This window comes from Pinus tabuliformis, chromosome 2_1 (genome assembly GCF_031772625.1).
Source record: "Pinus tabuliformis cultivar Carrire ecotype Pingquan chromosome 2_1, CPIR1, whole genome shotgun sequence".
NCBI classification, from domain to species: Eukaryota; Viridiplantae; Streptophyta; class Pinopsida; order Pinales; family Pinaceae; genus Pinus; species Pinus tabuliformis.
Window position 1 is genome coordinate 473,415,197 of NC_142299.1, and position 10,800 is coordinate 473,425,996.

The window sequence follows — 10,800 nt, forward strand, 5'->3', positions numbered from 1 at the left end:
TATACCAAATTCCTATTTATTTTTTACCTTTAGTATTTGTATCTCTTATAATAACTCTTTAGTTCCTAATTATTGTTTGTTTTCCTTCTTTCTTAGTTTCTTTAATTTTTCCGATTTACTTAGTTAATTCTATTTGGTCTTTTGGAATGAAGTATTTTCTTTATAAATATTTTGCCCTCTTTTATGCTTTGTAATTTTGCTTAATATACTATATTTATGGTCCTTAAAACTTCACTTACTATAATCAACCTATCTTTATATTCAATTATTTTGTCCAATCTCTTTACTTTTATGAAATAAGTTGTCTCAATATACAATTTATGTTTTAATTATGGTTAACATGTCTTTTATCTTTCAACACTTCAAAAAAAACAAGCCAATAAATATATAAAATAGAATTATATTTCTTTATATTTAGCTTCCTCCACTCTTGAGAACATGTCCTGTTTTTTTTTTAAATAATTATAAAATATAATTGAAAATTAAATCACTTTAATGGTGATATTAAGTATAATAAGTTTCCTTAGGTTATGGCCAGTTATAAAAAACAAATTGGAATCCTTTATTTAGACATAATAGAAATATAAAATTGTTTTATAAAACAAAATAGAGGACGTTTAATTATATTATATTAATATATAATACATTATTAATGATAAAATGATTATTTAATATTTAATATTTAATATTAAATATAATAAATTTAATTGATTTATTATGAGTTTTAAATTTTGTTATAATTTATTTATTTATTTGTAAAACTTATTTTTACATGTATGAATTTATTAGATTTAATTTTTTATTCTTTGAAAATTTTCAAAATAGATGTTACTTTCAAAATTAATTTGTTAACGAAATGATGAGTGTTATATTTTGTTCAAAAAGTAATTTACACTAGCTTGAATTTAACCATTATAACCATTATAAAAAAGAGTAACATCCTGAAAACTAAACCATTAATAATTTCTTTAAATTGGTGCCATAACATAAATAAAATATTAAATATATATTTTTAATCAAAATATAATTATTTTAAAATTTTAGTTTTATCATTTTCTTTTTAATACTAATTTAAATATTCAGTCAAAAATAAACCATATTAAAAATTACTTTCCATAAAACACAACAATAAAATTTAAACTACCTCCTCTTTAACCTAATTAATTGAATTTTTTTAAATTTTTTATCTAAATTAAATTACTTTACAGTTTTAACAATAATTAAATTAAATTAAATTTCTTCACATTATCAATTAAATTACTATTAAAACCATGTACTCGCATAGAACATGTAAATATGCTTGTTATAATAAGCACGAGGACCATGATGTAAATATAATCGTCTAACAACGAATACACTCGGACAGCGGTGGGTGTCTGTTATTGAAAAAAACAAAACATAAATAAAAACATATTTATAAGCGTTATGACCGTTTGTTACAGTATTTTTTTTTCAAATGTAGCACAATCTGTATAGTGAGAGTTATCCTGAACAAATTCAGGATCAAATTTAACTAGATGCCACTATAAATTTAGGTTACATGTAACTGCATGCAATCCACATAATAACAAGAAACTTATGTCTCTGCAAGAGCCGTCGTCATAGGGGACGCCTACTCTTCTAGCCAAAACACAACAAGTCTACTCAATGAGATTTGAAAATGAGATTTGAACTCTCATCTTGCAAGTTACACCCTACAATCCTCCACTCAGCGGGTCCCCTACTCCCACACAGGGCATTGTAATTTAGGACATTTTGAGACATCTATAACCAACCACGTCAAATCTTCAACGCCTTCCACTTCTTCTAACTCAAGGCACCCTCTAACATTCATTTCCTGAAGCTCTGTCGTGTGCTCCAACCCCCGGATCCTCCTCAGCTTCACACATCCATCTGCGTAAAACGACTTCAAGGATACCAACTTTTCCATGCTGGGCAGTTCTTCTAACTCTGAGCACCCAGAAACATCTAGGATTCTAAGATTTGTCGTCTGCCCCAACCCCTGTATAGTCTTAAGCTTCTTACATCTGGCTGCCCACAACTCCTCCAAGGATACCAACCTTTCGATGCCCGGCAATTCTTCTAACTCTGAGCATCCAGAAACATCTAACCATATAAGCTTTGTAGCCTGAGCCAACCCGTGTATGCTCTTCAGCTTCATACATCCCTTTGCCAGCAGCTCCTGCAAAGATACCATTGTTTCCAGACTTGGCAATTCTTCTAACTCTGAGCATTCAGAAACAACGAGGTATTTAAGTTCTGTAGCCTGCGTCAATCCCCGTATGCTCTTCAGCTTCAGACATCCGCCTACCTTTAGGGATCTCAGCTTCGTCGCCTTCGCCGACCCCCGTATGCTCTTCAGGCTCACACAGTTCTTTGCCACCAACTCCTCCAAACATAAAAACGTTTCCATAGTTGGCAGCTCTTCTAAATGGGAGCACCCAGAAACATCTAGGAATCTGAGCTTCGTCGCCTGCGCCGACCCCGGTATGCTCTTCAGCCTCTTACAGTCACATGCCTGCAACTTCTCCAAACATAAAAACGTTTGCATACTTGGGAGCTCTTCTAGCTCGGAGCACCCAGAAACATCTAGGGATCTCAGCTTCGTCGCCTGCGCCGACCCCCGTATGCTCTTCAGCCTCTCACATTCCTGTGCCTTGAACTCCTCCAAACATAAAAACGTGTCCAGAGTTGGCAGCTCTTCTAAATGGGAGCACCAAGAAACATCTAGGAATCTGAGCTTCGTCGCCTGCGCCAACCCCGGTATGCTCTTCAGCCTCTTACAGCCGCATGCTTGCAACTTCTCCAAACATAAAAACGTTTGCATACTTGGGAGCTCTTCTAGCTCGGAGCACCAAGAAACATCTAGGGATCTCAGCTTCGTCGCCTGCGCCGACCCCCGTATGCTCTTCAGCCTCTTACAGCTTTTTGCCAGCAACTCCTCCAAACATAAAAACGTTTCCATACTTGGGAGCTCTTCTAGCTCGGAGCACCCAGAAACATCTAGGGATGTCAGCTTCGTCGCCTGCGCCGACCCCCGTATGCTCTTCAGCCTCTCACATTCCTGTGCATTGAACTCCTCCAAACATAAAAACGTGTCCAGAGTTGGCAGCTCTTCTAAATGGGAGCACGCAGAAACATCTAGGAATCTGAGCTTCGTCGCCTGCGCCAACCCCGGGATGCTCTTCAGCCTCTTACAGTCGCATGCCTGCAAATTCTCCAAACATAAAAACGTTTGCATACTTGGGAGCTCTTCTAGCTCGGAGCACCCAGAAACATCTAGGGATCTCAGCTTCGTCGCCTGCGCCGACCCCCGTATGCTCTTCAGCCTCTCACATTCCTGTGCCTTGAACTCCTCCAAACATAAAAACGTGTCCAGAGTTGGCAGCTCTTCTAAATGGGAGCACCAAGAAACATCTAGGAATCTGAGCTTCGTCGCCTGCGCCAACCCCGGTATGCTCTTCAGCCTCTTACAGCCGCATGCCTGCAACTTCTCCAAACATAAAAACGTTTGCATACTTGGGAGCTCTTCTAGCTCGGAGCACCAAGAAACATCTAGGGATCTCAGCTTCGTCGCCTGCGCCGACCCCCGTATGATCTTCAGCCTCTTACAGCTTTTTGCCAGCAACTCCTCCAAACATAAAAACGTTTCCATACTTGGGAGCTCTTCTAGCTCGGAGCACCCAGAAACATCTAGGGATCTCAGCTTCGTCGCCTGGGCCGACCCCCGTATGCTCTTCAGCCTCTTACAGGCTTGTGCCAGCAATTCCTCCAAACATAAAAACGTTTCCATACTTGGGAGCTCTTCTAGCTCGGAGCACCCAGAAACATCTAGGGATCTCAACTTCGTCGCCTGCGCCGACCCCCGTATGCTCTTCAGCCTCACACAGTTGTTTGCCACCAACTTCTCCAAACATACAAACGTTTCCATAGTTGGCAGCTCTTCTAAATGGTAGCACCGAGAAACATCTAGGAATCTGAGCTTCGTCGCCTGCGCCGACCCCCGTATGCTCTTCAGGCTCACACAGTGGTTTGCCACCAACTTCTCTAAACATAAAAACGTTTCAATAGTTGGCAGCTCTTCTAAATGGGAGCACCAACCAACATCTAGGAATCTGAGCTTCGTCGCCTGGCCCGACCCCCGTATGCTCTTCAGCCTCTTACAGCTTTTTGCCAGCAACTCCTCCAAACATAAAAACGTTTCCATACTTGGGAGCTCTTCTAGCTCGGAGCACCCAGAAACATCTAGGGATCTCAGCTTCGTCGCCTGCGCCGACCCCCGTATGCTCTTCAGCCTCACACAGTCGTTTGCCACCAACTTCTCCAAACATAAAAACGTTTCCATAGTTGGCAGCTCTTCTAAATGGGAGCACCAAGAAACATCTAGGAATCTGAGCTTCGTCGCCTGCGGAGGGACCGGTATGCTTTTCAGCCTCACACAATGGCTTGCATGCAACTCCTCCAAAGATGCTGGCAACTGCAGAGGTGGGTGCAAAAGCAAAATGTTCACTCGTTACCACGGCAAGTAATATCATAATTCACATTAACATAACCTTACGAATTCTTTTCAAACGAAAATGTTGTGCGACAGTAATAGCTAATAAACATACAAACGTCAACCTAACAAATTTCTAAACATACAAACGTCAACCTAACAAATTTCTACTTACTGATGATTCGCATTCACTGTCCAACAATGTTTTTAATTCGCTTCCATCCACTTGAAGAACCCTTAATTTCTTCATTGTAACCAACGAAGGCAGGGAAGAGTAGGGACATCGTTTCCAGCTGAGCCACAATAGATTTGGTAACTTCACCCTCGTCAGGATGCGTTCCAAGAAAGAGCCTCCAATATGAAGAATTTGCAACCTCCTCAAAATGCGGTTCCAGCCATCATTTTCAGTCTCAATAATGTCACATAGATCATCGCCACCAAATTCGCCTTCAACCAGCCGAATTCCCCGCACGGTGATTTCCTGTCCATAGTTGAAAAACGAATGTTATGGCTGTTTCGTTCAAAAATTCGTACCAAATAATCTTAAAAAATAGAATGACTAAACACTTACAAATGATTGTTGTGACAAATAATCAATAACCCTTTTTGTCTGCCAAAGACGATGTGGCGACGAAGTAGCAGCAACCTCTCTTCCCAGGTCTCTTACGTGGTCGTGCATACGTATACAATTCCGGTAGTCCACTTCTACAAGAGACTTGTCCTGCAGATTTAGAAACCCTCGCTTTCCTCTCCAATCCGATCCGTTCCATATGCTTATGGCCGAATCCCTGTTTTCACCTATGAAAAAGCACGCGATATCTAGGAATATCTCTTTTTCCTGTTTATCGAGTGAGCAATAACTTCTAAAAAGTGTCTTCTGTATGTCACTGGGAAGTATTTCTTTAAGATCCTCCAATTCGTCTTCCCACTCGGATATTTCTTTATTATAAAGTAATGCCCCAACTATTTTCAGAGACAAGGGCAATCCGTGGCAACATTCTAAAAACTTATCTACTAGATGCTGAAACGCTGGACGCGGATCAGCTTGGCTGAAGGCATAGAAACAGAAGAGCTCTTGGGAGTGCTCTTCATTAAGCCCAGATAGTTTATAAATAGATGAATCTTCAACTCTTGAGTTTCTGAGAACACCCCTATCTCTAGATGTAATCAATATTAAACTCCGTGAATTGAGATTATCAGTTTGGACAGGCAAAAATGCATTCACCTGGTCAACATTATCAACATCATCAAACACTATTAAAGTGTCAAAACGTTTCAGAGGCTCTCCCAGCATCTTTTTACCTTCATGAACATTGTTTACCTGCTCATCCCTTCCATTCAAGGTCTTAAGGAGTTGACCCTGTAACAAATGTAAAGACCCCTTACTTGCATGATCTCTGACGTCAGCTAAAAAACAGGATTTGCTATAATCTGATATTTTCCTATTGAAGAAAAATTTTGCTAACGTTGTTTTTCCTACGCCACCTAACCCTACAATCCCCAAGATCTGAGGTTTCCCGCTTTCCTCTTTCTGCAACAGCACTTCGAATTCTTTGAGCTTTAAATCCAACCCTGTTGGATAATCAGCCACGTGCAAGTCTGGCTTTGGCACCATTTCTGACAGACGTTTAACTAACTTATCTAGCAGCTCCAGCTCCAACTCCTCACTAATTATTCAGAAACAACAAGTAGACCTAGTGAGAAACAAACGCCTATGTCTATTTATCAGTATAAAACACAACTATATCAATACGGAAGGTTGAGTTCTCACCCACTGGACGACTCCAGCTCGAAACCGCTATTGTTTGCAACTCGCTCAAGAGCCTTTCTCCATTCCATAGTAGTGTTGGTTTCATATCGCCCCTTCTTCTCAAGAGATTCTAGGGCTTTACCATAGGAGCCCAGCAGCCACCGGACGTCAGCGGGCCTGACACGGTAAAAGACTGGTATTACAGGAGCATTTGACTGTAACATCATTACGAGCTCGTTCAGGCACCAATATGACTCAGCATATCTAGGAGAAAGGATCGCCACATGAACAGAGGCGGTTCTAATAACGTGCTCTAATTGAGAAGAAATTTCGTATCCCACTTGCATCTCCTCATCATCGAGAAAAGCCGTCAATCCTTTCTCTCGGAGGCGAAGATACAGAGATCTGGCGAAGGTTGTCTTCACGTCAACCCCGCGATGATTTAAGAAAATTTTGAAGGATTTGTAGGTGGGATTAGCCACGGCAGAGGTGGAGGATGAGGATGTAGCCATTGCGAACTGGAAAACAAAAATGAAAGGTAGTAAGCTTCGATACTATGGACGCAATTTGCAGAGGTGTAGACAAGTGAGGGCTTGTAAAGCTCAGAGAGATCGAGGGAAACACTGGCTATGAATATTAAATCTTCACCTGCGGTTTATGCAAGGTTATTTTATGCACCTGTGGTTTATACGTAGTTATTTTATAAAATACAGAGCATAGTAACCGACATCGAGCATCAAATTTCAACGCATTTTTGAAACCCCAGGCGCATTCAACTAAAGGTAAGAGGCAAACAAGCCCCACACGCAATTGGAGGTAACACATAGGCCCCACAAGATGCTCTGCACGTCATGACAGCGTTAATTAAACGCGTATACATTTAAAAGGAAAAGATGCTCAACTGTCCAAAATTTTGACAAGACTGAATTTTCAAATGCGATTTTGAATAAATAAATGAATGGAGCGTTTCCATAAATTTTGAAAGCATTTACACCGTAGATTATAGAACTCAGAATTATCATTCCAAAAGTTCACAAATAAAATTATCATTTCAAAAAAATCTTTACTAGCTTTCGAAAAAAAATATATATTAAAAAATCAAAAACATTAACAACTCACGATAAAACTACATAATTTCAAACTCACATTTCAAGATTATATCAATAGTATAGTCTAACTAGGTTAATATTAAAATATTAACTCACATTTCAAGATTATATCAATAGTATAGTCTAACTAAGTTAATATTAAAATATTTACCTATGTTAATATTAAAATATTTATTGATGGAATACTTTGCATTCCAGATGTTACACACTTTCTTTTGACTTTTAAATTCCTAATATTTATTGATGGAATACTTTGCATTCCAGATGTTACACACTTTCTTTTGACTTTTAAATTCCTATAGAATTTTTTAAATTAAACATAAATTTTAATTTTTAGAATATGATGATTTTAAATGAAAATTAATACGAGAAAGAAAATTAATTACAAATAAATATTTTGGAGAAGATAGTTATTATATTTAATGGTTATAAAAAAAATTAAGTATATAGGTTTTGAATTTGATTTATTTGTAATTACAATTTTCTATATTTTGAATTTGATTTATTCGTAATATAATTTATATAATTAAAAAATTTTGTGGAAAAGGTGTTATTAGAGATATGAAAAGCTTCTATTTAAAAAAAATAATGAAATTGAAAATTGAAGAAAGTATTTTTTAAAATTGGTATAAATAATAATTTTGAACTAATACCATGTTAAGGGTTTCAAGTGTTTCTTTTTACTTTAAAGCAAAGTTAAGTATTTAAAAATAATAATTATTAAATGAATTAAAAATTAAAAGATAAATGTCTTATTTTATTATGTAGTAAAAATATGGACATTCTTTTATTTGAAGAAGAAGCATTTTGCCCATTTTTGACATAAAGCATATGGACACACTACGAGCAAAGACTACCATTCAAGATAATGGTCTATAAATTGTCATGATGAAATGGATTAAAATTAGGAAATTGAAAAAAAAGATGTCAAACAAGCCATTAGAAATTTAAGATCTAGTATAAAAGATTACAATAAAATAATAGTGTAACATAGAGATTGGGTAACCACTAAAAATCAAAATACTCAATAGAAACAAATTAACATATATGACAAAATAAATTCAATTGAGGATTAGCCGCGGCAGAGGTGGAGGATGAGGATGTAGCCATTGCGAACTGGAAAGGAAAAATGAAAGGTAGTAAGGTTCGATACTATGGACGCAATTTGCAGAGGGGTAGACAAGTTAGGGTTTGTAAAGCGCAGAGACATCGTGGGAAACACTGGCTGTAAATATCAAACCTTCACCAGCGGTTTATGCAAGGTTATTTTATGCACCTGTGGTTTATGCGTAGTTATTTTATAAAATACAGAGCATAGTAATCGACATCGAGCATCAAATTTCAACGCATTTTTTAAACCCCACGCGCATTGAACTTAAAGATAAGAGGCAAACAAGCCCCGCACGCAATTGGAGGTAACACATAGGCCCCACAAGATGCTCTGCACGTCATGACAGCGTTAATAAAACGCGTATACATTTAAAAAGAAAAGATGCTCAACTATACATTTAAAAAGAAAAGATGCTCAACTAACTGTCCAAAATTTTGACAAGATTGTGAATTTTAAAATGTGATGTTGAATATACAAATGAATGGAGCGTTTCCGTAAATTTTGAAAGCATTTACACCGTAGATTATAGAACTCAGAATTATCATTCCAAAAGTTCGCAAATAAAAATTATCATTTCAAAAAAATCTGTACAAAATTTCGGGAAAAAAAAATATCATTAAAAAATCAAAAACATTAACCACTCAGAATAAAACTACATAATTTCAAGCTGTAGATTATAGAACTCAGAATTATCATTCCAAAAGTTCACAAATAAAAGTTATCATTTCAAAAAAAAAATTTACTAAATTTCGGGGAAAAAACTATCATTAAAAAATCAAAAACGTTAACAACTCACAATAAAACTACATAATTTCAAACTCGTATTTCAAGATTATATCAATACTATAGTTTAACCATATGTTATTTTATTGCAAGAGAGCTTATATTGCCTCAATATAAATATATTGTTTTTTGTTCTGCAAAAAAATTATGTTAATATTAAAATTTTACCTATTGTTGAATTGAGGCTTTTGTGATCCATATCAAGTTTAAGAGAAATTTTTCCGAGTAAATCACAAGATTGTGAATTTTAAAATGTGAGGTTGAACATACAAATGAATGGAGCGTTTCCGTAAATTCTGAATGCATTTACACCGTAGATTATAGAACTCAGAATTATCATTCCAAAAGTTCACAAATAAAAATTATCATTTCAAAAAAATCTGTACAAAATTTAGTAAAAAAAAAAATATCATTAAAAAATCAAAAACATTAGCCACTCAGACTAAAACTACATAATTTCAAGCTGTAGATTATAGAACTCAGAATTATCATTCCAAAAGTTCGCAAATAAAAGTTATCATTTCAAAAAATTCTTTACTAAATTTCAGGGAAAAAATTATCATTAAAAAATCAAAAACATTAACAACTCATGATAAAACTACATAATTTCAAATTCATATTTCAAGATTATATCAATATTATAGTTTAACTATGTTAATATTAAAATATTTACCTATTGTTGAATTGAAGCTTCTGTGATCCATATCAAGTTTAAGAGAAATTTTTCGGCTTAAATCACAAGATATATCATTTGTCAACCTGTTTCGAACCAACTAGTGTGGTTCATCGTCAGGACAAGTTGAAAAATCAATCAAACCCATCTTTCCCTGTTAAACAGTATGAGCAGAGCCTCCAACAGCTAACAAGGGTAACGGCTAAATTTGACTAGGAACCCAGGTCAAACCAGTGAAAAATAAGGGACTTTACCTTTAGCTAAATATAATTTATAAGTATAAATTAATTTTAATTAAATTGGTTGATGAGTTAATAAATAGTTAAAAATATTAACTATTTTATAGATAAATGGAAATTATAAATATTAGAAAAGATCTTAAAACTAAAAATATATAAAGGAATAACTAACTAATTAAAACTATATATAAATTATATATATATAATTTTTAAATGAGAGGTTAAGTTAGTTGAAAAAAAATAAAAATAAAAATATTAATATTAAAAAAATAAATAAATAAATATTAATATATATATATATATATTATAGAATAATAAAAATAATAATAATAATAATTAAAATGGAAAATACTTAAAACCAAAAACAAAACAAAAAATATTAGAGAAAAAAAAAAAAAAAATATATATATATATATATATATATATATATATAATTTAACTAATCATAAATAATTGAATATATTCTAAAAATCTAAAAGATCAGGAAGAAAGCGACTAGGAAGAGAGAGCTGGGACCCAACACCTACTAATTTTCCAGCCATCCTCTCTATTGAGATTGTTCGATCTCTTTTCAATCTCAAGAGCTTCTCTAAATTTCCGATGATGGAACTGCGAAGCTCTAGCAATGACACTAGCATCC

At 35.3% G+C, this 10,800-nt stretch overlaps 1 protein-coding gene across 1 annotated transcript; it reads right to left on the minus strand.

Annotated features, from left to right (window-relative positions):
* Positions 1–4,557: 4,557 nt before the first annotated feature.
* LOC149200972 (disease resistance protein Roq1-like) lies at positions 4,558–6,830 on the minus strand. Its single transcript, XM_089399653.1, has 3 exons — positions 6,267–6,830; positions 5,067–6,162; positions 4,558–4,976 (listed from the first exon to the last, which is right to left on the minus strand). The coding sequence occupies exons 1-3, from the start codon at positions 6,755–6,757 to the stop codon at positions 4,647–4,649; spliced, it is 1,917 nt and encodes a 638-aa protein (XP_089255779.1). The 5' UTR covers positions 6,758–6,830; the 3' UTR covers positions 4,558–4,646.
* Positions 6,831–10,800: the final 3,970 nt, after the last annotated feature.

Excerpts from the sequence above, each read along its gene's own strand:
- LOC149200972 (XM_089399653.1), bottom strand. The coding sequence starts at position 6,757 with ATGGCTACATCCTCATCCTCCACCTCTGCCGTGGCTAATCCCACCTAC. Across the intron at positions 6,163-6,266 it reads GAGCTGGAGTCGTCCAGTGG|TGAGGAGTTGGAGCTGGAGC; the intron begins GTGAGAACTCAA and ends CTGAATAATTAG. Across the intron at positions 4,977-5,066 it reads ATTTGTCACAACAATCATTT|GAAATCACCGTGCGGGGAAT; the intron begins GTAAGTGTTTAG and ends AACTATGGACAG.